Here is a 27,986-nt window from a genome sequence, read left to right on the forward strand (position 1 = left end):
GGCTGCTTGTGGGTCCTGTTGACCCTGGCCCGTGTGTCCTCTCTTTGCATGGACTGCAGGTTGAGACTGTGGCGTGGCACTTGCTCCCCGTCCCCTCAGCAGCAGCGGGCCCTTGCTGCACCGGGAACCAGGACATGCAGTGGAGGATGATGCTGTGCAGGGGTTTGGTCTTCCTCCTTTGGGACAAATCTGATGTTTTGCGCTTGCATTGCAGGGCTAGCAATAAATGGTAGTTAGTGTATGTTAATGTATGCATTTTCACTGCCTGCTGTTTAATTATTGTGTGTAAGCTGTGATTGGCTCCTCCCTTTTAAAAGCTTACTGTGTACAGCGCTGGTTGGGCAGAGCGCTTCCTCCCAAGGCCAGGCCTGTGAAATGGTACATGCCCAGATGGCTCCTCACAGCCTCATCCAAGTCCTGGAAAGCTTCTGCGGGTTAGGCACGGACCCTCTGCTCAGCATCACACCCCAAAACGCTCGAGCCACCTGCAACTTCCCTGGGAGAAAGATGTCCTGGCAGATGGGCTCAGGCCCCCGGGCCAGCAGCATGGTTCACATCCCACCCTCAGGAGAGTGCCTGCGAGGCTCCAGGAGTGACTCCATCATCCCACCGTGCCTCTGCAGTTGCAACCCAGTGAAGCACCAGCAAAAGCCTGGTAGATGCAAGTTCTCCTCCTGCTCTGTGCACATTTCCTTAAGACGTACTTGAAGGCTGCAGAATTGCTTTGCAATTTTCAAAAGAGGCCTTTTAATAAGGCCTGGCTGAATAATGCCACATTCGCATCTCTTTACCTGAGGCTCAGTGTGGCTGGCCACACAGCCTGGCTGACTCACTGACAGTCTCTGGTCTGGGAGTTAAACTTTAATATGAACCAGGGGAGAAGAACTCAGGCGTGACTCAGCCACCCACATCCTTCCCCTTCTCCCCCGCCACTGGCAAGGGCAGCGCAGCAGGACGGGGAGCGGGGACGCAGCAGTAAGACCTGCGACCCAGGGGCTGCCGCAGCGATGGAGCCCGGTGACCCACGGGGGAAAAGAGTCGCCATTGTCGGCGGTGGTCTGGTAGGAAACACAACTTGGCTGCTGTGTGATTGCGTTTGCCGGGGAGCAGGAGCTGTAAAATCATTGCTTGGAGGTGGGGTGAATGTTTTTCTTAAAATCATTCCGCCTTCAGATGACGGGGTGCTATGGAGGAGTTGGTTGAGTTCCCGCTGTGGGAGGCAGTGAGTTTTGTTTGAGCATCTAGGACTTTGTAGGAGGAGAACGGCTCTTTCCCTCGAGGGAAAGCTTTGCTGCTGTGATATCCCAGAGACGCAATGCGTGTCTGTGGTGGGCACTTGCCTTGAACGGTGTGTGCAAGTAAATCCTGCCGCCAAGAGTCCTTTTCTCAGAGGAGGGGGTTTGGGAGGTGGAGCAGTGGTGCCCAGGAACACTAAATAACAGTCCTCATTTGGGCTGCCAGGTCCTCCTGCCCCTCAGCTGCTTCTGGCTTTAACCAAGTCACTAACGTGAAATGCTTGGTGAGGACTAAGACTTGATAAATGCTAGGCTAAGAGGAAATGCCTTCCTCTGACAAATTTTGTTTGGGAATGGTTTTCCTCCATTGCACCTTGCAGAGTGGTCTGACTCTAAAGGACAACATGGAGCATTGCAGCACCTAAATCTCTCTTTTGACTTTTTGGCCATTAGCCTCTTGGTCCCCATGCTGCTGGAAAAGAGTGATGACATTAAAGTCTGTAGTCCTGACAGCGATTAATGATGGAAATTAAACAAGAAAAAGGGAGCCATCCATTTAAATAACAAGCAGGACGTATGTGTGCTGTCCTTTTGCACAGGTCTGCTGTGTTCCCAAGGGAATGCTGCAGCACCCTGCATTCAAGGAAGATACACAGGCTCCGAAAGGGAGCAGGGAGCTTGCCCTTACCAGATCCTGTTGCCTCTGGCTGAAGGGGTTAGCCCTGCTGCAGTTAATCACTGTGTGTAAACAAGCCCTGAACTTGGTATGACTTTGTACAATGAGTTTTGATGGATGACTTCTGTCTTGGAGGCTCTGTAGGCACATCAGGGTTCCTTCCTCCAGGAAGAAGTCCTCTAAGGTTGTTGATCAAAGGGTCTTCCTGTATATGCTGAGCTGCATCCCCTGACCGCTGCTTCCCCTTGATACATTCCAGTAGTGATCTGTTACACAGGTACTAGTGAAATGCTTCATCCACCATTCCTGATCCTTCTCTTGTAGGTGGGTGCATTAAATACCTGTTTCTTCGCTAGACGAGGTTTCCACGTTGATGTTTATGAAGCCAGAGAAGGTAAGTTCAGACTGATCATTACCGCTTTATTCATATGTTTCTGTCCCTTTACTGATAGCAGTTCTTGGAGAAGCAAAAGAGGAACTGTGTGAGCTCACTGAAACTGCAGAAAGAACATGAAATCTGAATGCGTGGCACTTTGAGGGATGTTCTTTTCACTTTTCCCTTTAGCTCCTGTGGTGAGGGGCAGCATTTAGTTGAAATATGTTGTCTTGTGTGGAGGGAACCCACCCTTCAGCTACTAAAATGAGGCCCTTTTTTATGTTCTTGGCTTAAATATTGATTCAAATCCTCACCTTTGAAAATTGGTGTCTGCATGAAGAATTATAGCACGGTGCTATTGAACCAAGCTGGGTCAGAAGTCTGGAAGCAATGGCTGTTGTGATGCTGCAGCATCTCTGTTAGGGTTAAAAGCATCAACTTGACTCGTAACCACTGCCACTGGCGGTGAGGAGGGCTGGTGGCAAGAGGGGCAGAAGGAGAGATGGAGTGTTTTCAGGAGCCTTCATCTCCGCAAGGCACTGCAACAGAGGAATGATGATTCGGAGCCCAGGTGCTGGCTGAAAGGGAGAGAAACTGTTCACCTTCAGTGTCTACCAGCTGACAGACAAATAAAACCTGGGCAGAGATGGCAAGCCAAGTGGCAGATGAGAATGAGACTGTGGAAGGTGAAACTCCATATGGAAGGGAAGGAGCAGCCCTGCCTGCCACGTGCTCTCTGTGGTACCCGTTCCCGCTCAGGCAGCGTCGGGACAGGCGGTTCTGCTGCGCGGCTCCCTGCTGCGCCCACCCGAGCCCTGTGCACAGCCCCAGGGCCCCGCTGCAGAAACGGGGGGTGACAGCAGCCAGCCCTAAGCAATGCCAGCAGGCTGCAGGCTCAGAGCAAGAGCAAACAGCTTTTCACTGTTGATCAACCGTTAAACTCTTCGCTGGAAGTTGTACATGCTGGAAGTTTCACAGGTTCAAAAAGCCTCTGGTTGCTCTTTCCTGCCTTCTGCGTTTGACAGATTTTACCACCCTACTCCAGTTTTTGGCCCATTGTTCACGCTGAGATGCAACCCTGCAAGGTATGGGGATGAGGCTCTGTCACACACACTGGCTGGACCACCCAGGAAGTCTGAGTGAGGCCGTTTGGAGGAGGAGCAGGCCAGTGCTGAGACACTTCCATCTAAACAGTGATGAAGAGGGTGACCCACGAGTGTCCTGAAAAGCATCAGTCCGTGGCTCTCAGCAGAAGCTGCCAAGCATTCTTCAATCAGCCCTCTCCACTTAGAGGGGAAACGGCTCTTAGGGATAACGCGCTCTCTGGCACTGTGGGGAGCTGTCAGGATCTGGCATTCCCTTCGCAGCACTTGCCTGCAGCTGCTTCTTCCAGGCTAGAGAAAGCGGCCCTCGAAGCTGCCCAGCTGCCTTCCTGACAGCTGAAGGTGCCTTTTGCTACCTGCCCTCTCGGCATGCAGCGCAGGGGGATGGGGACGCCCTGCTGCCCTGCCTGCTGTGGCTGCAGGGATTTTGGGAGATGCCAGCCACAGCAGGCTGTGTGGTATCGGTGTCTCCATACCCAACTGCTCTTTCCACGCAGATATCCGGGTGGCCAGCTTTACCCGTGGCAGAAGCATTAACTTGGCCCTGTCCCACAGAGGACGCCAAGCCCTCCAAGCCGTGGGGATGGAAGAGCAGGTACCCTGGCAGCTTCTGTCGGTGGTGGGATCTCTGTGGTTAAAACGCTGTTGAGTTCAGCTGGTGATGGACAGGCTCTCTTCTGCTCCCCAAGCACACAGAGGCCACCGCAGTGGTAGCTCTGCTTTCATGAGGGTGGAGGTAGACCTCTCCCACTACACGCTTGTAGCCTGGCTCTCCACTGCTTCACAGCACAGCTGCCAGCTGGGATCTCCCCCAGCCTGGGGGCAGCACCCAACCCCGGGCAGCTGAGCTCTGCGCATGGCAAAGGGTGCTTCCCCAGGAGACCAACACTCAGACAACACCTTCCAGTATTTACCTCCCTGCTGTGCTCTCCTCCCTCCTGGAGGGTGAGGGCAAACGAGACAGGAGAAGGAGGCCTCCCAAAAGAGCTGAAATACCAGCAGGATGCGATAAAGGGGGCTGATTTCCCCACTGATATGCCCAGATTTGTATTTTCTCACAAAACCTTGAGCTTTGGGCTGACCCCTGAAATTTGTGCACATCGACCTGTGCACAGCACACTTGGCTGAGAGCCCAGCACTCCTCTGCAGGGTGCTTGCTACCACTTAACATCCAGATGTTGGCAGTGGTGGGATCTCCTGGTCCCTGGCTCCCTGCAGAGGATTCCCTGCTTTGACAGCTCATAACCCAGCACCAGATGTAATCTGGCTCTCGTTCCCTGCCCTGTCCATACCCAGGGACTTTTCATGTCCCTTCTATCCAAAAATAATTTCCCCCTGATTTTTATGAGAATGAGCTTGTAAGAAGTAATCTCAGTAAAATGTAGTGACTTGGCACTGACAGCCCTGTAAAATTTTCCCCAGTAACCTGGATAACCGCACAAAAACATACAAACTGAGAACATCCCATTCTTCCTGGAGTGTGGTGCGTGGCAGGGGTGGCACTTGAATACTTGTGCCCTCCCCTTGGCAACTCAGTTTTGGCCAGAAGGCTGAGTTGTGCTCCCTTCCATTTCAGATTGTGTCCAAAGGCATTCCCATGCGGGCAAGGAGGATACATACGCCTTCAGGGAAGAAGTACTCTATCCCCTATGGGAAGAAGAACCAGGTACTGGTCTCGTGCTGCCACTCTGGAGATGCTTGGCAGAGCACGAGGAGTGTTTGACAGCATCTGTAGCTCTGTGTGATGGACAGGCTGGGCTCACGCTCTTAGACAGGATGCTGTGAGCGGGAAGGTGATTGTGTGACCCCCCGGTTTCGGCAAGGCTGTTTGGAGAGGGTGGTGTTTCTCGTCTGGCCATGCGGAGCATCCGTCAGCAATGCCTCCTGAACCCCGTGTTTGTTTGCCTTGCAGTACATTCTCTCTGTGGACAGAGCAAACTTAAACAGAGAGCTGCTAACAGGTAGGTTGCCAGCTCTGTTTGCAAACACTTTTACACCCTGTTCACCGAGGATTTAGGGTTCGCCCCATGAACAGGAGACTTTGGGCCCCAGGCTCTCTTTGCCCAGGAGTTCTGTATAACCTCGTTCTCAGAAAGTGCAAACGTGAACTAGCTGTGTTTTTAAGAACAAAATCTGTGCTGTTTCCCTGCTGCTTGCCTGACACAAAAGAGTATTCAAACAAGTCCCCTAAGGCCTCTCCCGCCTTTGCCTTCAAGTGGAGCTGCCTCCACTCCCCATCTCCTGGCACTGACATCTGCTCCCAGAACTTCACCAGCCAAAGCAGGAGGTACCTCCTCAGCCTTGCCATGGTTCATGGTGTTTTCTGCAACCCCTAATTGTGCAGAAATAAATAGAAATTGGAGTGCTGTGGCAAAGCATGTATTCAGGCCAGGCCAAATTTCCCCAAATTTCCCACTGACTAGAGGCACCTCATCCCATCCCAAAATATAATGTAGTAATGGTGGAAACAGGTCAATGACTCATGTCATTGCAGGGAAGAAAGAAATCTTTGCAGGATTCCTCACACTTTTTAAATAGTTTTCACCAGAGTTGACCAAACACAGCCCTAGTGTGCCCTGCCCACTGGCCATCATTCAACACAGCAGTCTTATTTGCTGCAATGGCAAAAGTCCCTATAATTTAGGGATCCCTTGGAAATATTTTTGGGGTCACAGTATTAGTTGTCTTTTATTTTCACAGCTGCTGAGAAGTACCCCAACACTAAACTGTACTTTGGACACAAGATCCTGGAGTGCAACGCAGAGCTGGGGAAGTTAACCATAAAAAGGTAATCCTTGTGCAAGCCTGAGATCAAGTGCCGTGTTCAGTTGGTTTCTGCTTAATCATTCATAAAACTTCAAACAATTGAGCAATCTCAGTCTGAAACTAGCATGTTCTTACTCAGTGGGCAAAACTTGGTATCAGCTTTGGAAAGGAGAGACATCAAAGCAGGGTTCATGGGGAGGCTGCAAAAAAATTAAGCAACTTGCTAAAGCTCCAGCAGCCTGGCAGTAGGCTAGGCGCACGCTTGCTGACCCATGCAGGGAACAAACATGCCAGTCTCCAGAGTGCTGGTTTTCAGGGACAGATGCTCATCAGCGAGGGCAGCTAACGACCTTGTTTCATAGTTGGTTTAAGTTCTGTTCATGCCTCAAGTCCACCTGGGATTGCAGGCTCTACAAAATAGCAGTATTATCTGAACAGTGCCTGTTGCATTCTTGGGCAGATCTGGCAGACTTATGCTTTTGATAACCTACAGGATAATTATTTATCCTAATGCTGAGCTTCCCAGTCAGTGAAAGCCAATCTTCCCTCGCACTAGAAGATTAATAACCCTGGAGGTGACCACAGCATTTTGCAATAGGCAGATCTTCTGTGCCCAGTGGTGCTGAGCTGGCCTGGAGTTATGGCAGGATTGATGCAAGGGACTCTCTTGTTTCCAGATCTGACCAGCAGCCCTTGGAAGTCACTTACGATCTCATTGTGGGATGCGATGGAGCCTTCTCAACAGTCAGAAAGCAGTTCATGAGGCAAACGCGCTTTAACTATAGCCATGAGTACATTCCTCATGGCTATATGGAGCTGACCATCCCTCCCAAGGATGGAGATGTAAGTGTACCTGTCCCAGGGGCTGCTACCACCTTTGCAGGTGGGACACCCTGCTTCCCTCTCATGGTGGTTCTGCTACAGCAGCTCTAGAAAAAACAATTTCTCTCCTCGGGCTCATCCAAGGGATTAAAACTTGCCTAGGAGAAGTCAGGCATCTCTTCCTCTTCCAGTGGTGGGGCCAATGTCTTGGTATCTGGCTGCAAAAATCCTAGAGAGCCTGCCTCAGAATGGTGGGGTTAACTCTAGCTCTGAGAGGTCCTGGGGATACAGGAATGTGTCTGAGGACATTAGCAACTGCAAACTAGCAGATTTTTGCCCATCTTTCCCACCCTTTCCTCTTGCCCTTGTTCTGTGTCTCCCTGAAGCATCAGGTACGAGAAAGTGGCTGTGTGGTCATTGTGTCTTCTCGTGGTACAGAGGATGGGAACTGGTGTGCTGGTGTGGAGGGGAACCAGAGACTGCGCTGGGGAAGCTAAACAGGGCAGGGCGGGGACACAAGGCCATTTTCCTTCTCTTTCAGTTTGCCATGGAACCAAACTACCTCCATATCTGGCCGAGAAACACCTTCATGATGATTGCACTGCCCAACATGGTGATAACCCACAGCCACCCTCCCATGGGGCACGAGGTGGAGCTTGTGGGCATGAACCGGCTGTGGTGGCAAGCACGTGGCCGGGGCTGGGAGGGCCGACAAGGTGCCAGGAGGGACCCTCAGCCTGTGCCAGGTGTCCCACAGCCTGGGGGGGGAGTGCAGGACAGGATCCCCAGAGCCAGCCCTGCGTCACTGCACTGAGCAGGTACCTGTGTCACCTCTGCCCACGCACCCGAGCCCACCCAAAACCCCCCCAAACCAGCTCTCAGCAGCTGGATGTGATAAACTAGATATGGGAGTACCAGGGCAGTGTGCCAGGCCTGTGCTGGCAGATCACACGCTGCTTCTTTCTGCCTCCCCCCATGGGAAAGGGGGGGGCTGGGCACTTGCCCCACTGCTCAGGCGGGTTGCTGTGACTGCAGGGTGACTGGCTGGGCACTGAGCTGCTGCTCCAGCTGCCAGGTGCTCTCTATGGCCTCTGGGCTTCTTTCTGACCTTCCTTCCTGGCTGGTAGGACAAGTCCTTCACCTGCACGCTCTTCATGCCCTTTGAGGAATTTGAGAAGCTCACAACGGGCGAGCAAGTGCTCCGTTTTTTCCAGACCTACTTCCCAGATGCCATCCCCCTCATCGGAGAGTAAGTGTTTCCATCTCGCTGTCTCACTCATCAACACAGCGCCTTGAAGCCAGGGGACACATCCCCACCCAGGCTCTAGGTCCTGGTGACAGGGTCATGAACAGAGTTGGGGTGGATCCCCGTGGCCTGTAGGTCCGTGTTGCACCCACACTGGCATAACAGGCTCAGCAGTGGGACACAGACCCATCCCACGGCAGGTTTTGATGGAGTCGCACTGCAGCACCGCTCCGTCCCTTGGAGGCACAGCCCAGGCCCTGCCGCTGCAGAGGCAGAGAACAGATCACCCCCCACCGCTTCCATGTCGCTGTTAAAGGTTTTGAACTCAAGGATTAGCTGTTCATAAGCCGTGGTTTACTGACGTTAGGCGTGGGTTAGCAAAGTGACTCTGCTAGAGCGAAGATAAGGGCTGCACACCAAAACCAGCAGCAGGAAGGCATGTTCAGATAGCGGAGTTGTGCAAATGTTGAGATTTTAGCTAACAGACTGAGAAAAGCTGGGCTTGGCAAAAAAAAACCCAACAAACAAACCACCGTGCTGACTAAACAAAGACTGGCACTTATCGATTGTATGGCTAGAACAAATATCAGGGCTGTGAGACACAAGAGCAGGCAGTTCCTAGTGACAGCTGCTCCCCAGGCAGGTGGGACCCTCTTGCTGCTGGGCGAAAGGCACAAGGGGAGCAGCATGGAGCCAGAGCATCCCACTCCCCCGGGGGCCCTGGCGGCAGCGGGACGGGGACCAGTGGTGGCAGGGAGACAGGGACCAGCCTTTCCAGCACACGTCCTGATGGCCGGGGCTCTGTTCAGCGAGTCCTCATGTTCCTGCAAAGGGGGATGATCCCCAGTCAGTGGGAGCTCCAGCCCACCCTATTAATGCTTGTGCTTTGCAACGTAGTTATCTTACAGGCTTTTTCTGGCTGATAGGAAGGGTCTCAGCTGTGTTAGGTATTTCCTTTCCTCTTAAGGAGGCTGCATCACAGGACTTCATATAAACTTAGAAACTCAGATACCCTCTAGTATATCCTTCCTACAGTGACCAACATCCACCACTGCTCACCGTTAAGAGGACTGAGATGTCGGTCACACTCTTACTCATGGTCAGGTTGTGTGCAGAGCTTAAAACTTGCAGACAAAATATTTGGTCCATAGGGGGAAGTTAATGAAATAGGTTCTATGACCTCTACATTTTTCCCAGACAAATATCCTGGTGAATAGGCTTGGTTTTCACATCCCAACACTGACAGCACCTGTGGCTCTGGCTTCCTGAGCCTGCACATGGTGTGACTTGTTTTTCTTGTCTCTTGTGGTCCCACAAGTGAAGTATCTGTTGTTTTGCCTGAAGGCGAGAGCTGAAGCACGATTACTTTTTGCTGCCAGCCCAGGCCATGATATCTGTGAAGTGCTCCTCCTACCACCTTGCTTCCCAGTGCGTGCTGATGGGAGATGCCGCGCATGCTGTTGTGCCCTTCTACGGACAGGGCATGAATGCAGTAAGTTCACGGCTGGCCCTGGGCCATGTCAGTCGGTGTCACTCTTTTCACCCAGAAATGCCTGGTTTTAGAGTGTGGCTCCACAGAGTTCCTGGGCTGGCCTGTCCCAGAGTCTGATGCGCTTTGCACTGGCAGGCACTGAACTCTTCTCAGGCACCTGGCTGCTCGCTAGGACCTGGCTGTCCTCTGGGGAGGAGAGGGGATGGGGTGGTGGTGCCCATGGGGCAGAGGACTGTGTGGGAGGGCGTCCAGCAGGACAGCCCCAGGCTGCTGGGAATGGCAACCCCCTGAATTTCTTTGCAATACCCCTGGCAGAGTGGCCTGGAGTAAGACTCCTGCTCTGAAGTTGTGGCCAGTGGGACCCTGCACATGCAAACAGCTACACTAGTGAAGCATCTGGAGAGCACTTCTTGTGATTCCTTCTGCCTATTTATCCTCTAATTTTCCTCCCAGGGCTTTGAGGATTGTCTAGTCTTTGACGAATTAATGGACCAGTTCCACAACGACCTTGGTGAGTGAGGTGGCTGGGGAGGAGCAAGAGCTGGATACCCTGCTGGGGAGCTGCTCCTGAGCTGCTGCTTTCTTCTCCCAGGTGTCTGCCTCCCCGAGTTCTCCAGGTTGAGGGTTCCAGATGACCACGCGATCTCAGATTTAGCCATGTACAACTATGTAGAGGTAGGCAAGCTGCACAGGGACTTGTGGGCTGCGCACACAGCAGCACCCTGTTAGGATGCACACAGCAGGCAGGAGCTCTGGCAAGACTCTGGTTGGGCTCTCACCCCGGCAGACTTTAGCCTAAGAGCTGCTTGGGAACGCCGCTGGCTCTGGGGAGGCTCTGCTCCCTGCGGTGACCCCCAGGACAGGCAGCCGTAGAGCTAGCTAAACACAGGGGGCTCTGCCAAGACACCCTGCAAAGGTGTCATGGTTGTTCTCTCGCAGATGCGTGAGCACGTGAATTCGATGTGGTTCATTTTCCGGAAGCACGTAGACAACTTCCTCCACACCCTCATGCCTTCCACCATCGTCCCGCTGTACACCATGGTAAGGCCAGCACCTTGGTCCCCGCTGCCTGAGCTGCCGTCAGCTCCTCCTGGCTGGCATCAAGGTGGTGATGTGCTCCTGCAACCCTCCTAGGTGACCTTCACCAGGATTCGCTACCATGAGGCACTTCAGCGCTGGAAATGGCAGAAAAAGGTTGGTCAGTGGTGGTGCCCGTTCTCCCCATGCCATGAGCCTCGAGAGCTCCACATCCTGCACAGCAGCACTGCTCAGCTGCGGGGGGGAGCTTTGGTGGTGCGATATTGCCAGGTCGGTGCAGGTGTGAAGACTTGGCTTGGTGCTGCAGGGTAGGAACGAACATCTGATGACACCGGGGTTTCTCTTTGTACTTGTAGATAATTAATCGAGGGCTCTTTGTCATGGGGGCAGCAGGACTGTGTGGCACCTTTCTGCTCATAAAGTGGTTGGCACAGGACCTGGACTTCCGCATGGAAAACTTGTGGGTCTGGTCCCATTATCTCAAGAACAATGGAAATTTTCCCTTTGGCACACAAGTGGCTTAAATGTGAGGGGAGATCCTGGCTGTAATAAAAGTGAAGGCATGGGCTCAGCTGGATGATGTTGATTCTCTTGGGATGTGGGCTGGCAGCTCCTGCAGCCCCTCTGCCTCCTGCCCTCCTGGGAGCAGTGGTGGTCCCTCTCCCTCTCCTCAGGTGAGAGTACCCATGGGGGCAGAGTGTCCAGAGAGCCTCTGCAAGGGCTCAGGCGTATCTCCACCTCATCTCAGCAGCCTTGTCTCAAGTGCTGTGGTGTGTCATGGGCCGGGTGCGGGTTTTGTGTGCAGTAACAGGGGGGGCGTGCGCTCTCCCAGCCAGCAGGATGGCCACTTGAACTGGTCGGGGTGTCCCAGCCTCTACTGCTGACTTCTGCTCTTACCAAAATCAAGTCAACATCTTGACTTGAAAATCAGCCGGCTTCCTGCCCACCCCAAGTCAGAGAAAATGCAGTTCATTTATTCTTGTTGGAAATGAAACAACTTTAAGAAAGGATGTTCTGGGGCAGTGCTTGAAGCCTGGAGAAAGGGCCGTCCCACGTCTGGCTGAGAATACTTCTGACTTCTGCAAGCAGGTCTCCACAGAGAGACCACCAAGCCTTTGGGCTAAAGCAAGACGAGGGGCCCGAAGGACCCTTCTTAGTGCACTGTTCTCCCCCTGGGCTTTTGCGCATGCCCTGGCATATACTTCTGTCTAATGCAATTACTGTTCATATTTCTTTTGGAAAAAGTCATTGATTTTCTCTAATTGTTCTCCAAAGCATGTATGTGGTTGTACTTGTACTGTACACACTACACCAGCAGTAAGAGCTGCTGCTGACAGGGGAGATAGATAAATGTTCAAGTAAGAGTCCTTGGCCATGGGCATTGCATCCAAGAGCCAGAGCCCTTACGGGTGCCTCTGGTGACTTTGTGCAGCCAAGCGCGGGGTGCGTGGGACCTACACTGAGTTTGGGGTCTTTGAGCCAAAAATAGCTGCAGGCTGGGATAGTACCGGGAGGAGTATCAGACACACTTTCCTTCATCTTACCTTGCCCTAGACCTTCACAGTCACTGCTGAGGAACAGCAAAATGGCCCAAATTAACCCCTGATCTGATGTGGCACAGCCAGTCTTGCTTAAGGTAGTTTACATGTAGCTGCCAGCAGACCTGCAGGGACAAAGGCTGGTTTGCATCATTTAGTGAATCGTTTTCGGCTTGCAAGGGAGCACCTTTCAGGCTGTAGGTGGAAAATTAGTGTAGAACACAGCTTGTTTCTCTGGCCAGCATCTTTCCCAGGCACTGTATCTATGGGAGATGCTGGCACAAATGACAGGATTTTGCTGTAGTTTCTCCCATGAAGGCTTCAGCTGCTGCCCTTGCACCTGATTCTTAGAAGGACAGATGTATTTACTTTATATATTAATTTTTATTAATGTTAAACCTCTTCAGAGAGCAATTGAAGATGTGACATAATACAGCTAAATGCAAATTATTCCCAAACTTAAAGCAAAGAAGGAATTGTACCGCTATTTCACAGGAATGACCCCACAACATAATTAGCTGCTGTGCATGTTTTGGAAAAGTGCAGAGCTGGCGATGCTCCCGGTACTGCCGGGTCTTTTGCACGTCTGGCCCTTGTCATGCCTGATGTGCTCACAGAGCAGGGAAAAGATCTAGCTCTGGGGGCGGTGGAAGAAGCTGTGGGCAACCTCCGAGCTGCAGGCAACGCTTCACCTGCTCGGTGCGGATGTTTTGTAGTTCAAACAGTTGCTCCTTTGCCTCCTTGTCATTCATGCAGAGGGCTCAAGGCCTGGTGGAGGTAAGCCAAGCTTGCAGGAGGCCAAGTAGAACCTTGCCCAAGGTAGGTCTGAGATGGAAGCAACACCGGGAAGCAGCTGATGATTTGGAAAAAAGATTCAGTGCATGTTCCCCAGCTGCTCGTCATCTCCGGGTACAGGTCCTCACTAGCCCTTAGGGCCCATCCCCTCACTGCAACCTCCAGAGCAGACCACCAGCCTGGAGGACCCTCCACATCCAAATCAGCAGTGAGTGCTTTAGAAACTAATAAAAACATAGTGATGGAGACCAGTGCAGCAGGGGAAGGCATGGAGCAGCCTGGGGGCAGATCCTGCTCCCAGGAAGATGGCAGTTTTGAAATTCCAGCTCCAAATCAAAGCTGGAAGTGCTCTGTGCGCTCAGCTGGCTTTGGGGCTTGGTGTCCGAGAGTTCTGCCAGAAGGCAAAGACAGCATCAAGTGCTGAGACAGTTGGTGGCTGGGATGGGAGCCATTGTGTGTGCCCGCTGGTGAGACCTGCTCTGCAGTCCCAGCCACGGCAAAGTGGTGTCTGTTCCCTTCTCCTGGCTCCATTAACTCAGCCTGCACCAGCAGACAGGCGTGGTGCAGCCAGCGCCTGACGTGCTGGTGGCCTCTTGGAAGAAGGGAACAAATGGGACAAAGAGGAGGAGGTGGGAGCCTTAGTTTGAGATTTCCTTAGCTTGGCGTTTCTTTATTTAACGGTGGGTCCTAGTGCTGCCAGGCGTTGTTCTGCTTCATTGCCCATTGAACCTGGGGTTCACAACCGTAGTGGTGGCACTCTTGAAGAGGGGGTTATCAGCCTGGAGGGAGAGAGGCGAGAGGCCCACACTGTTGTGCTGTATCGGATTTTCAGCAGAGCATCACCCACCCCACCCCTCCCAACAGTGCAGACAGGGCCCACAGGCTGCTTTAGCCCCCTGAAAAATCCAGCTGGCTGCCAAACTGGCCAGTGGGAGGGCTCAGGTCTGCCCTGGCTGCCTCTGGAGAGGATGTCCCCTCGGGGTGTCCCCACCACATGTACGTGAGCGTCCCAGCACACCCCACCCCTGCAGACAGGCTCTCTTACGTCGTTCCACTTGGCCTTGGACTTCTCCTTCTCGAACCGACGGTATTCCCGGCGGTCAAACAGCTCCGTCAAGAGCTTCCAGATCAGCAGGAGCACCAGGCCGATGAGGGCCACGCCAGCGATGGTGCTGCCCACAATCAGCGCAATGTTGGGAGGCTCTGGGCACTCTGAGGGGCAGACAGACAGTGTCTGGCTGCAGGCCCCAGCAAGGTGACAAGGCCACCATGGCAGAGATGGCAGCCTCTCTGCAGAGGGGCAGGAGGAGCAGGACTAGAGTACCTTTATTAGGATTGAAGGTGACGGTGTATATCTCGTCGCCATCCTCCTGGACCATGTGGAAGGAGATCCAGCAGTTTTCAGAGTCCTTCTCCCTGCACTGCCTGCTCTCCCCTGTCAACTCCTCGGCCACCAGGATGTTGGAGCAGGCCTGGGAGCAGTTCTTCTTGAAAGGGCCACTCTGGAAGGCCCTGCACTCCACACAGGAGCTGCAAAACAGGAGGCCACAGCTCACCTCTGCAGGAGCAGAGGCCCTCCCACCTGGCTTTGGCCATGGCTGGGCTCTGCCCAAGCACAGGCAGGGCTCGCCTGTGCATGCCTGGGAGGTGGGGGGGATCCCTGCCACCCCCCATGCCGCCTCCACACGCATCACTCACACATATCTGCCGCAGGGTGAGGGGCAGCTGGGGCACTCCTGGCAGAAGGGGGGCTGGTATTCCTTCTGGCACTGGCAGCGGTTGCAGTGGCAGGTCCCGCGGAGGCTGCACTCGTTGCCACGGATGTTCAAGCAGCCATCTGTCGACTTCTTGCACTGGCAGGCGCTGCCCTGGTACCCAGCCTTGCACTTGCACTCCCCGCAGTCACATCTCCCGCGTTCTGCAGTAGAAGACCTTTCAGACCAGGATCCTACAGAGAGCCGGGTTGCCCTCCCTCTGCCTGTGCTTGGAGAGCATCACCCACCCTGCGCTCTCCATCCAACCCTCCATGGGATGGTCGAGGAGGTCCTGCCGGCTGGTGCAGTGGGATCCAGGACCCCCAAACCCACCCTCTTGGGTTTTGGCAGGGAAAGGCAGCATCTCCCTGGGGATTTAATCTTTCTTAAACAGTGCCCCAGTAGAGACATCATCACGCAGATGCATCACCTTTGCCACCACAGGGAGAGCCGTTGTGAAACTCGCAGTTCATGTTGTCGCACTCGCAGAAGGTGCCATAGATCTCATTGTCGGGCACATCACTGGTGTGGCAGATGCACTGCCCGCACACGCAGTCCCCCAGCCCTGAGCAGATGACTGAGCTGTTGTCCTTCCGGCAGCTGCCCTCCAGCTCCTTGCTGGTCTTGCCTTTGGTTTCGCACTCGCAGTTCTTCCCCGTGTAGCCCGAATTGCAGCTGCCATCAAAGGAGAGGAGCAAGCCCGGGTCAGTGGCCACAAGAAATGCCTTGGAGCGTGTGCCGGGCCCAGATCTCAGCCAAAGCAGAGCAGATCTGGGACAGCCTCACCGAAAACCAACCATGGCATGTTGGTGCTAACTCCGTGCTGGAGCAGGGCAGCTGACTGGGAGGAAACCTCAGAAATGCTGCTTTTCCCCCAGTCATATTTACAACACCAAACACTTGCCCAGAGCTTATTGTTGTATTTATAATTTCCAAACCCTTGCCAAGGAGATCTGAGTATTTCCTGAGGAAACCCATTCTTTTCCTCTCCCTGTCACCGAGGGGCCATGAAGCAATAATTGCACTTAAAGACCTGCACGAACTGCAGCCCAGAAATGGGATTTTGAGAGATTTCTACAGAAATCTGTGTCTGCTCAATGGATGGGTTGGTGGGTGGTTGGATAGCTGGGTGGATGGGTGGATAGCTGGATGGACGGGTGGGTGGATGCTCTTAGGAAAGCAACAGAGGCTCCACCAACAGAAGTGTGGTGGTCACTGTGCCCCTTGCCTTCACGAATGTAATCCGCCTCTCTGAATAAGAAAATTGGTGCAAAGCTGCAGAGCCACGCCTTCGGCTTGGCCCAATGGCTCTCTTCCAGAAGCTCCCCAGCTCTGGCAGCATTTGAAATAGCGTTTTGGGGGACAGCACATACCTGCAGATCCCACAGATGATGCTGCCTTTCCCACTGCAGGCAGTTGGGTCAGGCTGCTCGTTGCAGTTGCAGTTGCAATTGCTGTCCAGGTGGACAGTGAGGGTGTCTGTGAAGCCCAGCGGCCGGATGGTGAAGGACTGGCTTTTGATGCATTCCTTGGCCGTGACCTTCACTTTGAAGATGACCTAGAAAGTGCAGAGTGAGAAAGGGAAGGGCCAGAGGCCATCAGGTAGCTTCAGCAACCGAAAGGTGGTATCAATCCCAGGCTGAGCACATACACATCTAGTGCAATGGAGGATGCCCCCATCCCGCAGCATTTTGGATACTCTTGGCCTTAAATTAATGTAAACAGAAAGTCTGGAACAAGAGGCTGGGTTCCTGCCATTAAACAGGATGGGAATCAGGAACCTTGCAAGCTGCAGGGCATTCCTGGTATGAGGGAACGTACCTCATCGTTGATCTTGATGTTGTCACACTCCCCTCTCGCTTTGTCCAAGATAACCTTGTCCTTGCTGCATATGGAATCGTATTTGACATCCAGGACGTCTGGCAGGGTGGAGTGGTCCAGGATGATCCGCGAGGAGAGGTTCTGCGGGGAAATGGTGGAGGAAGTGCCATCAGTCCAAGAGGAGACCAAAGTAAGGGGGTGTGGGTTTGCAGGTCAGGGCTTCCCTCCAGCCTGGGGGATAGGGGCAGGGAGCACCCCAGGCTGTGGTCTCAGCTGCCTGGGGTGGTTCTCAAAAGGCAGGTGATAGCATTGGAGAGGCAGGGACCTCTTGCCTGCTGCGGGCAGAGGGACTCAGCATGTCCTGTACTCAAAGCCCTGGTCCCATCTGCTCTCTGACAGCGAGGACACATGATGGAAACCTTTCCCTGCTCGGAGCCCTGCCAGACAGGCGAAACACAGCTTCCTCCAGCACTTACATTGTAGGCCACCTGGATGAGTTCAATGATGTTGCTGGAGTCTTCATTCAGCTCCCCTACTGCCGACTTTGGGATCATCTCACTGAGTTTCTGCCAATGGAGAGCAAAGAGGTGAGCAGTCCCCCTCTGTGTGGCAGCGGAGCAGGGGGCAGTGGCAGGAGGGCACACACAGCTGTTTCAGTCCTCCTGGGGAGGCACCTGGACCATCTCAAGTCTCCTTACCTTGTAAACATCCACCACCTTACTGGTGACAGCAAAAATGGGCTGAATGTTGTTTTCAGCAAGTTTCTGGACCAGTTGGCCAACAGACGGGTAGTCCTAGGTGGGGAGAGGGACAGCACACTCAGCTCAATCTCACCCACCAGCAGAAGGGTGGACAGTTTGTGTTTCACAGGCCAAATTATGGTGAGACCTTGTGGTCTCAGCAACAGGCTTTTTACGTGACTTTTTTTCTGTCTGGGGGAGTGAGGCTGAGGGTGTGGAGTCGCCCCTGGGTACTTACAAACTCATTGCTCCTTTTGTACATGTTGTCCTCCAAGTGGCACTGGCCATCGTTGGGGGTCAGGATGGCCCCAAGCTTGCCATCACCGGCGAAGTGGAAGCCATCATCGGTAGCATACACCAGCAAGCGGGTCACATTGCGCCAGCCGATCAAGTCCTGCAAGTGGCACAGAGACCTGTCCCTGAGCGGGGCTGGGAGAACAGTGCCAGCGGGCACGGTATGGCCCTTACCAAAGTTTAATCTCAGCCACAGTGTGGGGCAGAGGGCATGGGGGAGGTGGGTTACAGGAGACTGGGGTCAGGAGGCTCTGGGGTCAAGATGCTCTCTTACCACCCCAGAGTAACCTGCTCCACTGCCGACTTACACACGATGGGCTTCCAGAGCCCACCTGGGGAGGGGCAGAGCCACCTCCTGAGGGACAGTCCGTGAGCGTGGGTCGCAGCCCTCATGCCTGCGCATGCTGCCGGCAGTGGGACGGACGCAGGGACTCACCCCACACACCGCTGCCTGCATCATGGCATCCAGCCCCCCCTCCGGGGCATCCAGGTTCCCCGAGATGGACTGCTTCCCCACTTCGCTCTCGAACTTCTTGGCATTGTCGGTCAGTGAGAGGATGTGCTTGAAGGCGAAGGGAGGCTGGCATTGCTTGTCCTTGTTGGGGCAGGGGTTCTGCAGCTTCTCAGGGTGTGTGTTCACAAAGGGCAGCACTGTCTTGTCCACGAAGGAGCCAAACCCTAGGGCATGCAAGACTGCAGTGTCAGGTGCAGGAGGGACCAGCAGGCAGCCCCGCAGCACAAGGGCACAGACAATCTGCTGGCCCCCGCGTACATGTCCACGTCCCTTGCCCTGGCACACTCTCCAGGCGGGCAGAGGACGGGTCACGCTGCCCACTGCCTGCATCCTACTCCAGCCCCGTGACTCTTCCCAGCAGCAAACAGCCGTGCCGGGTCCATGCCAGTGACGGGCTCACCTATGCGGCGAGAAGGGGTGGTGCTCTCCAGCGCCCTGAGCAGCTCCCCTCCCAGCTTCTTCACCTTCTCCAGGTCATCCAGCATGGAGTAGGAGAGGTCCATGAGGTAGTAGAGATCGATGGGGTACCCCATGGCGCGGCGAAACTTCACCTCGAATACAGCAGGCTGCCCTGTGGGACAGGGATGCCGGGATCAGCTGCCGTGCTGGGGCTCACATCTCACCCCATCACACACCCCCCTGCTGGGATCCTCCTCTCTTTTGGAAGAAAAGGGGAGGAAATGCAGGCTGCGACGTGCTGCCATGTCCCAGCTGAGCCTGGGGACAAGTGGAAGGACGCTGGGAATGCCAGGCAGACCGTACCTATCCTCAGTTTCAGGTGCACTTCCTGGGGAGTCAGCTGTATGTCGTTGCTTAAGGGACTGTCCCGTGTTCTTGTAATGTTGTTGACTGGAAACTCAATCTCGCTGAGTGGACATCCCCTCTGTTGAAGCTGCTCGATGGTGTCACAGCGGATGGAGTCTGGCTCACCAGCTTTGGTGAAACTCTGCATGTTGCAACATCAGTGGGAAAAAAAAAAATCAGAGGAGCAGGAGATGAACGGGCTTGTTGCATGATGATACAGCTCCCAAGCCAGGTCTCCAGCACATCAACGGAGAAAGAAAGGTTGAAGGGTCCTGTCTGTCAGACCCCTCCTGGTCCTATGCACCACGTAAGACATGAAACACCCCCACGAGGCAGTCTCCCCACTCCACAGCAGGCAGAGCCAGGCAGGCAGGGTGACCATCCCACCGCCTGTTAGCTGACTGCTGGGGGCTGACAACGCAAGAGGCTACGCGGACCTACCAGCTTCTTGCACCAGGCACAGCCAGGACCGGACTGGATGCAGTCCTTGCACGTCCCCACCTTGATCTTGGGGCACTCCATGGCAAAGGCTGAAACGGAGGGAAGACAGCGTTGGTGTGGGGGGCACCTGGGGGAGGCCGGTCTGCAGCAGCGGCAGCCACAGGGTGCTCTGACCCAGCGTCGGGCACCCATGCTGTCCTGAGCCCACACTGCCTATAAACCCACGCCGGGGGCCCTGACAGGGCCTTGCTGTCCCTCAGCTGGGCTGGCTCGAGTTAACTCCAGATCCTGGGAAATGCAGGATCTGGCCCTTGCACGTCTCTCTGTTGGGCAGCATTTGGGTTCCCCCCATGTTGGGCAGCATTGGGGTTCACTGCCACGTAAGGTGCCAGGAGGAAGGCAGTGAGGAAGGGCAGGCTGGGCTCACCTGTCATCACCAGCAGCAGCACCCAGGTCACCGCCGGCAGCCAGAGGCACCAGTAACGCAACATTTTCTGCAAGACAAACAGCATCCCTGTGAGCACATGGTGCATGACAGCCGCAGAGCGGGGAGCCCTCGAGGGCCATAGAAAGGGGCTGCAGAGGATGGTGGCCCCCGGGGGACGTGCCCTTCCCGCAGCCGTGCCACTGCAGGCAGAGCCCGGCACAGTGACCCTGCTGCAGCCCGGGGAGTCGGGCAGCCGGGGCCAGGGCAGGGCACCCCGGGTGTTGGGGGCTGACTCGGGACAAGTGCTCACGTGCTCTTAAGAAAATAAGTTGGTTTCCAATAAACATGGCCTTTGGGCTAAATGTGGAAGTCAGCAGAGCGGGAACTTGCAGTGTATCTTTATGCATTCAGCTGAACTGCTGCAAAGCTTGAGGTAGTATTTATCCAGACTCTTCTGTGCAACACTGGAAAATCTCAAACACTGCATTTAGTTTTTATTAGATGTGAGTTTTTTCAGTTTCTGTGTTGAGCTACATTTGGATGGAAATTGGAATCAAAATTAAGAAAAGGACCGTTTCTATTACTTAACTAGCATGGCGTGCTAGGTACATGGGGAAAAAGTCTATTACTACTTGCTTTACATTTCACTGATTCATCAAGGAAATGAAGTATTTCATGTAGTGAATTAATGTAAGTTTTCCCGCTGAGGGTTTCCAACAAGCAAGGGTCTCCAACACCACGGCACAGGCGACTGACGTCCTAGGAGAGCCGCAGTCCAGTCTCCAAGGGAAGTGGAGAGGGTGGCTAGCGCTGCACGGTGAGGTCCAGCCTGCCGGCGTGCCAAACACCAGCCTGGCTCTTGCACAATGTGCGGGGTGAGGAAGAAGGAGGGAGTGTTGGAGTCAGACCCGCACAGGGAGATGGGCCAGGACGTGATGCTGTGCGTGGGGCCTCTGACCCTGGGGCTGGGAGGTGGCTGCACATTTCTTACCAGAGTGAACGGAAGGACATCCTAGTCCATTGTCCAAACGCCACAAGCACTTGCTATCCTCAGCCACACCAGTGTTTCAGACCTTGTTCTTCACAAGCACGTTCTCACAGTGCTGGTTCTAGCTGCTCACGCTACTTGCTTCTTGCCCCAAAGCACGTCCCCTGATCCCAGAAATTTATGCCATCCACAAAGTTGGCTAAATCGCTCTTGGGGAACGATTTTTCAGTGTTCTTCCCATCGTGTCAATGAGATCATGTTTATTAATGCCATAACTTCTCCTAACGCCTTCCCCCCCAGCACAACCACGGAGCAAAACCCAACAGAGTCACGGCCTTGCAACATGGACGCACATGGGGAAGTGAGAAAAGAGGAATTTGTTAAAAGAAGAAAAAGGAATATGAAAGTATGAAGGAACAACAAACATCACCCTTTTTAGCAATATTAGACATAGCATCTGAAAAACAGGTCATTGGTTTTGAAATAGCTCTGACGCTGCCCTGAGCAAGAAAATAACCACTCCCTGGCTCCTGCCAACTTTGCAAAGTGCCATCACCCCCTCCTGTGAACCTGCCGAATTAACAGCTCAGAGTGAAGTGGAAACGAGAAAGCAAGGGAAACCTTCGAAAGGCATTGAGGCCAGGTTAATATGTAGGGCTGCTCAGATCCCCTTCTGAGACGTCAGGATGTCCTTTCTTAGCTCATCAGCCTCTGTAAGATACCAGCAAAGGATGACACTGGTCAGCCTTGAAAGGTCTGATGTCCTCCCGAGGGTAGAAAGAAGGTCTGTGTAGGTCAGTGGGTGTCATCTCAGTGACATCTGCACAGCGACATTTGTTGTGGTTTGAACCTGGCCTGCAGCCAAACACCACACAGCTGCTCTCTCACCCTCCCCCTGCCCAGGGAGTGGGGGAATGAATTGGAGGGGTAAAGGAAGACTCATAGGTTGAGATAAAAAACATCAGTTATTGTAATAAAATAAAATAAAACAATAATAGAAAGTGCAAACGGGTAATGCACAATGCTGATACCCAGCCCATTCCTGGCTAGCGATCTTGAAAAACCAAGATCCCACAGTCACAATCCTGGAAGAAAGAGAGAACCCCCCTCCTTCCCAGCCACCCCTCTTTTATATACTGAGCATGAGGTTACATGATATGGAATATTCCACCGGCTAATTTAGTTCTGGTGCTCTGGCTGTGCCCCCTCCCAGCTTCTTGTACATCTGTGCATGGACAGGACATGGGGCGTTGGAGAGACCTTGATCTCTAGCAACAACCATAAACGTCAGTGTATTATCAGCATTCTTCTCATACCAAACCCCATGCTGAATCCAAACCCCAGCACTATTCTAGCTACTAAGAAGAAGAATTAACTCTATCCCAGCCAAAAGCAGGACAGTGACGTTTGGTGCCCAGCTGGAGCACAGACTCAGAGATGTGGCAGGACCACTACGGCTGGTTGCCACCATCGCTTATGGCACAGGCCATGTGGAAGTCTGCAGCGTTGGGAAGCCACCCTGCCCTGCTGCCAGCTTCCCCAGCACAGCTCCCACGGACGCCTCTGTGGTCACCCGCTCAAACCCTCATGGTGATGTGGCCCAGGAACTCACTCTGCTGTGTCTGCCCCAAGGCCATCCTGTGGTAGGTGACAGAGCCCTTCTTCAGAAAGATGTCCCCTGCAAGTCCCTCTCCACCACCACAGTCCACCTTGGTGAGTTTTTAATGGAATCATTTATCGTCACAGCCGCAACGTCCCCGCCTGCATGATACACACTTGCTGTGCTTAACTGGCCCAACACCTTTTTGTCACCTCTAAATTCTGCCAGCACTGTTTGAGCTTGCAGACAACAGGTAAAAACTCATAAAGTGAAAAAAAAAAAAAAAGAAGAAAAAAAGAAAAAGGTCTTAACAGTAAAAGCTCTTGTCAAGGCAGGGTGGTCATCAGATCCCTGTTGGACCCTCCTGGGTGCACCTTGCTGGGAAATTGCTTTGATCACTCATTTGGGCTGTGACACCCTGCACCTGGGGTGCACCCAGCGACCTCTGCCAGCCCAACACTGCACTCTGAGGCGTAGCTGCCTCCTTCATGACCACCTTTGCTGTACTCTCAGCTGTATTCACGCTCTTCATTTGTTATTGATTGCTGATTGTATCTGCTTTGCCGCATGTGTCTAGTTAATTAGTAGCGCCCTGGGGATGATGAAAACAGTGTGAACTCCTATTTCTGCAACCTACCCCAAAAATGGGGCCAGGGAAACCGACTCTTGCCCAGAAAGAGCTGCCACTGCTGGCTGGAGGGAAGAGCCACTCCCCCCTTGTTTCCTGTAGCACTCAGCCTATTGACACCCCAAATGTGCCTAGTTAGGCTCCAGCTCTTCTACAAAGTAGAAATTTCTACACAAGCTGCGGGGACAAAACCCATGGGCTGGATGAGCTCACAGAATCACAGAATCATCTCGGTTGGAAAAGCCCTTGAAGCTCCTCCAGTCCAACCATGAACCTCATCCTGACCGTTCCCAACTCCACCAGATCCCTCAGCGCTGGGTCAACCCGACTCTTCAACCCCTCCAGGGATGGGGACTCCCCCCCTGCCCTGGGCAGCCCATTCCAACGCCCAACAACCCCTTCTGCAAAGAAATGCTTCCTAAGAGCCAGTCTAAACCTTCGCTGGTGCAGCTTGAGGCCATTACCTCTTGCATCGCTTGTTACTTCATTAAAGAGACTCATCCCCCCTCTCTGCACCCTCCTTTCAGGGAGTTGTAGAGGGCGATGAGGTCTCCCCTCAGCTCCTGCCATCCCACCTGGCCAAAGTTTCCAAGTGTTTAATTCCTGCTGCCATGCCAAAGCATGGGGCAGTGATGGGGTGGATCAGGGCTCTGAGAGCTCCTCATCCTTGCTGGAGGTTAGAGGTTCTACTTACTGGCTCATCTCATAAAACAGAGCAAGTTTCTAATTAAAACTGGATTTAAAAAAGCTCCCAAACCCCAGAAATAAAGTGGGAACCTCAACACATGCCCAGTTCTGGCTGCTATTGAGTTTTGTAATGCAGGGTTCATTTCATGGCCTGGATTTGAATGCCTTTCTAATCCCCAAAGTAATTTCTTTCCCCTGTCACAAGAATGTAAAGCACATCCTGATATGAGAGGAGAGCAGCAGAAGAAAGCTCACCACTTCTCCTCTGCTGTGGAGGGAAATTATTCAGTGGTGTGTGGGTGGGTAAGTGTATACGTGATGTAGGGTGACTTTCAAAGAGAACAAATGGGGCTTCTGCTTTTGTCTGCCTCCTTACAGTGTTCAGAGGAGGGGAAAGCAGGTTTTCGGTCTGATTCTGCATTAGCAGGGCCTAGACATGGGCCTCAGCAGCATTTTCTCCAACTCCCTTGACAATCCCTTTGGCTCAGTCCTGGATTTGCACTGCCACCACCAGTCCTGGGTGCTCTTCTCCTGGGTGTGCTCTGCCTGGGATGTTTGGGTGTTTTTTCCTCTTTTTCATAAATGAAGGCAAGCAGAGGGATGCGCATAGTCCATCTCCCTGCTCTGGCGTGAAGGAACAGAACTGCAGAGCTTTACCACCACCTTCATCCTGGGTTGTGGAGCGAGGCGCCAAGCCCGAGCGCCCTGGTTAGGGGCAGGATGTGTTGCCACCAGGGTCCTCCTGGGCCAGGGCTGCTCGGTGGCATTGCGGGGGACAAGGCTGCACCCCAGGACCAGGGTCCTCCTTGGCCCTGAGCTCTGAATTTCTCACCACACGCCTTGGGCGGCTCCAGACTGGGGCTCTGCTTCACCAGGAGCTCTTTGCAGAAGCCACCAGGGTATTCCACCTATGGAGCATCTGTCGTTTGTTGTATGTCATGTACTTGGCAGACTCAGGCAGGGCAAGATGCTCCTGAAAGGTCTGTGAGCCAGAAAATGTGAAGGTGGCCTCGGGGAAGGTGCATGAGGAAAAGGCTGGGTGCTGTCCTGCGTGTGGGCAGGGAGCAAAGCTGGGGCACACCAGCATCTCAGGCTGGGGGTGTCAGTGGGATGGGGCAGGCTGCTGTGCAGCGTGGAGGAGCCAGTCAGGGTTTATAAATAGGGCTGAAGAGGAAGTGTTGATGCTAGTGGTGATCTTGCTGCTATAAAATGAGCGTTCAACAGCAGAGACGGGTCTTGCAGTCTGTTAGCCACAACTCCCCTTCAGTGCTTTGCTAAACATGTTTTCTTGCAAAATGCGAGGACACGCTCTCGTGCCCAGCATCCCAGGAGGACTCCTGGGGTGTTTGCACCATCCACCTGCAACAGGGAGGTGCCACTAGTGTCAGTTCTTGTGCCATGGTGCCCCTGGGTGCTTCCTCCACACTCCCAAGCATCCCTGGTGCCACAGCACCATCACACCAGCTATCGCACCCAGCAGTGATGCTCCTTTCCCACCCAAATCTGGGTGGCCCCAGACCCCGCGCACGGGTGGGAAACAAGCGGAGAGGAGTACAGCAAGGATGGGAGAGTGGATGTCACTTGGCTCGTAGCCATTTCTTCCATCACTTGTTTTTCTGATGTGGATAGATCCCACCAAGGCAGGTGGCCATACGCAGGGCTTCCCGCTGGCTAAGACCCTCTTCGTGCAGAGTATCACACAATGTGTGTGTATACATGTTTTTATAGATATATATTTTTATATATATTAAAAAATTACAGAAAAACCGTAAAAATATTAAATAAAAAATATAAAAATATTTAAAATATATATCTAAAGAATGTGTGTGTGTATATATTTCTATGTCTTATTATAGGAAATATGTATATGTTTTACAGATATCTCCTCCCAGCAGTCTCCAGGGACTGCAGAGGACAGGGGTGTGGGATGAGCCCCTGGCCTGTGGCATCCCTTGGTTGTGAGCACTCAGGTCCCCAGGTGCCGTGGGGCCCTTGTCCTGAGGGAGGGTGGGCGTTTGTGCTATTGAGTCTCCCTGGGTCAGAGCCCTGCTTGGGTGGGAAGGGGCTGCCCCAACGGATGTTGTGCCCTGGGGAGTCTGCGATTTTTAAGAGCAGAGAAGCCATTTCTTGTGTCTCATCTCCAGTGGGCATCACAGAATCACAGAAACATCTCGGTTGGAAAAGCCCTTGAAGCTCCTCCAGTCCAACCATGAACCTCACACTGACCGTTCCCAACTCCACCAGATCCCTCAGCGCTGGGTCAACCCGACTCTTCAACCCCTCCAGGGATGGGGACTCCCCCCCTGCCCTGGGCAGCCCATTCCAACGCCCAACAACCCCTTCTGCAAAGAAATACTTCCTAATATCTAGTCTAATCCTTCCCTTTGGCTGATCCCAGCAAGGATGCTGTGACGACTGCTGGGTTTGTGGAGACACAGGACAGAGTCCTGGGCCTAAGCAGGGACCCAGGGGACCTGCCCGAGGGCACAGCCTGTCCCCTGGAGCTTGCAGAGCTTGTGCTTCTTGGGAGCAGAGGAGGGATCGTCTCTCACCACCAGCTCTGTGGTGACTCAGGTATGTCTTTCGCTGAGAAAATAAGTCAACCTGCACCGAGCATGTTGAAATTGCTTGTGACTGAAACAGCACCAGCATGAGGACAGAAAACGTGCAAAAACCACCGTGTGAAGCAGGATGTGACAGCTGTGACAGCAAAACCCGCTGTTTAAAGCCTTCCCACACCTTGCAGAAGCCGCATACCAGCATCCTGTCGGCCACAGGGCATGACGCCTCTGCGAGTGCTCCCACGTTTGCTTTTCACCTGCCTGGGAGGCCAGGAGCTAGGGCCGAGGAGTTGGAAAAAGCATCAAAACCAGATGCCAGGCTGCCTTCCCTGACAGCTGGGCTGTACCCCGCATTTTGTCTGCATCTGAGAGCCACGGAGATTTTGGGAAGGACCTGCTCTCCCTGGGGTTAGCTTGTCTGCAGCCTCTGCTGCCTTCCCTGACACTGCCAGGCATTTTCAATGATCCTCAGCAGAGTATTTGATGTGTACAGCACAAGAGAGATGGAGGAGAAGAGCGAGGGTCTCGCCCCCCTCTCCCACCTCTTCTCCCATGCCCGCAGGGGTGCAGGGACCTCCAGGAAGGAGGTGGCACTGAGCCGAGCACCTCCCAGCAGCTGTCCCCGCCACCCTCGTGCCATGCCACTGCGCCGGTTCCCTCTTCCCCTCTGAGCTGGTACATCCTGCAGATGGTGGTGGCTGCTTGTACGGGATCCCAGGAGGATGAGGGGGGTCCCAGGAGGGCAGCCGGCACAGCCCCCAGCCCGGGTGCTCGCTGGCAGCCGTGCAGCCAGCGCCGCTCTCCCCAGCGCCATTTGCAAGGCTGCAGGGGGAGCGTGCTGCAACCCCTCTGCTCTGCTTTCCAGGCCCATGGGGTGGCGAGGAAGGGGTTGTTTGGGGTCTGACATCCTCCCCCTGATAACCACCTGCAGTTCCAGACTTAATCCTACCTCCAAAAGCAAAACCACCACAGACCAGGCAAGCTGCCTTTACAAAGGCTGCGTGGACTGACCGCCTCGCCATGACGTACGCGGGAGGGACACCGCGCCCAGCTCCCTGAAACCCGCCTAAGGACTCGAGCAGTCAGAGGTTAGATCAGGAATTATAAAACAAATTCACTGGAAACACCAGAGCTGTGAAACCGCCTTGTTGCTTGGCTGCCTCCCCCCTCCCAGAAAGGAGGAACAAAAGCAAAGAAAATGGAGATGCTGTACTTGCCTTGTATCAAGCCTCTCCTGTGTCCGGTGCTTGGGCTGGGATGAGGATGGTCTCAGCTTCTCAAGCTTGGCTGGGAAAAGCAGCCGGGCATCGGGAGCTCTGTGACGCACCCCAATCCTTCCTTCCTATTTCTGTCTTACAGTCGGCTGGGGCAGAAAGGAGGAAGTCAGAGCACTGGCTGTGGGAGGGCGGGTTCCCCCCCCAAAACCCAACCATCCCCACTCGCGCTCCCTGCAGGACTGGGGTGATCTCCTCCCTGGGCTACACCAGGGGGGCTGCAGCCCTCCCTCTGCACCCGGGAAAGGGTCCCTACCCAAAACTTGCCCTTTTTTCCCCACTTTTAACCTTTCACAGCACTGCCGAGGGCCAGTCCAGTCCCCCAGTTGGCAGTGGGGGAAACTGGTTCCTTTGGAAGCTACCAGT

The 27,986-nt window shown here is 53.9% G+C and overlaps 2 protein-coding genes across 6 annotated transcripts; one reads left to right on the forward strand and one right to left on the reverse strand.

Moving 5' to 3' along the window:
• Positions 1-913: 913 nt before the first annotated feature.
• On the forward strand, positions 914-11,325 carry KMO (kynurenine 3-monooxygenase). 3 transcript variants are annotated; one of them, XM_074872233.1, is made up of 15 exons: positions 914-1,061; positions 2,236-2,305; positions 3,888-3,985; positions 4,967-5,056; positions 5,303-5,351; positions 6,091-6,178; positions 6,834-6,999; positions 7,520-7,591; positions 8,106-8,227; positions 9,569-9,716; positions 10,170-10,227; positions 10,309-10,391; positions 10,656-10,757; positions 10,851-10,910; positions 11,111-11,325. In XM_074872233.1, exons 1-15 carry the CDS (start codon positions 1,008-1,010, stop codon positions 11,276-11,278), a joined length of 1,428 nt encoding a protein of 475 aa, XP_074728334.1. In that variant the 5' UTR covers positions 914-1,007; the 3' UTR covers positions 11,279-11,325. The 3 variants fall into 3 exon arrangements, with proteins under 3 accessions (XP_074728334.1, XP_074728335.1, XP_074728336.1); XM_074872234.1 differs by lacking the exon at positions 4,967-5,056; XM_074872235.1 differs by lacking the exon at positions 3,888-3,985 and having other exon boundaries at positions 933-1,061.
• Positions 11,326-12,656: 1,331 nt separating this feature from the next.
• Positions 12,657-27,980, reverse strand: ITGB2 (integrin subunit beta 2). 3 transcript variants are annotated; one of them, XM_074872384.1, is made up of 17 exons: positions 27,909-27,980; positions 27,564-27,709; positions 19,883-19,949; positions 19,456-19,544; positions 18,973-19,156; positions 18,611-18,781; positions 18,133-18,374; positions 17,641-17,796; positions 17,361-17,456; positions 17,139-17,228; positions 16,663-16,803; positions 16,215-16,399; positions 15,272-15,516; positions 14,786-15,005; positions 14,412-14,617; positions 14,133-14,299; positions 12,657-13,866 (listed from the first exon to the last, which is right to left on the reverse strand). In XM_074872384.1, the coding sequence occupies exons 3-17, from the start codon at positions 19,944-19,946 to the stop codon at positions 13,801-13,803; spliced, it is 2,322 nt and encodes a 773-aa protein (XP_074728485.1). In that variant the 5' UTR covers positions 19,947-19,949; positions 27,564-27,709; positions 27,909-27,980; the 3' UTR covers positions 12,657-13,800. The 3 variants fall into 3 exon arrangements, with proteins under 3 accessions (XP_074728485.1, XP_074728486.1, XP_074728484.1); XM_074872385.1 differs by lacking the exon at positions 27,909-27,980 and having other exon boundaries at positions 27,564-27,714; XM_074872383.1 differs by lacking the exons at positions 27,564-27,709; positions 27,909-27,980 and having other exon boundaries at positions 19,883-20,168.
• Between the last annotated feature and the right edge of the window lie 6 nt (positions 27,981-27,986).

The sequence above is a fragment of the Strix uralensis genome, chromosome 6 (genome assembly GCF_047716275.1).
Source record: "Strix uralensis isolate ZFMK-TIS-50842 chromosome 6, bStrUra1, whole genome shotgun sequence".
Lineage (NCBI taxonomy): Eukaryota > Metazoa > Chordata > Aves > Strigiformes > Strigidae > Strix > Strix uralensis.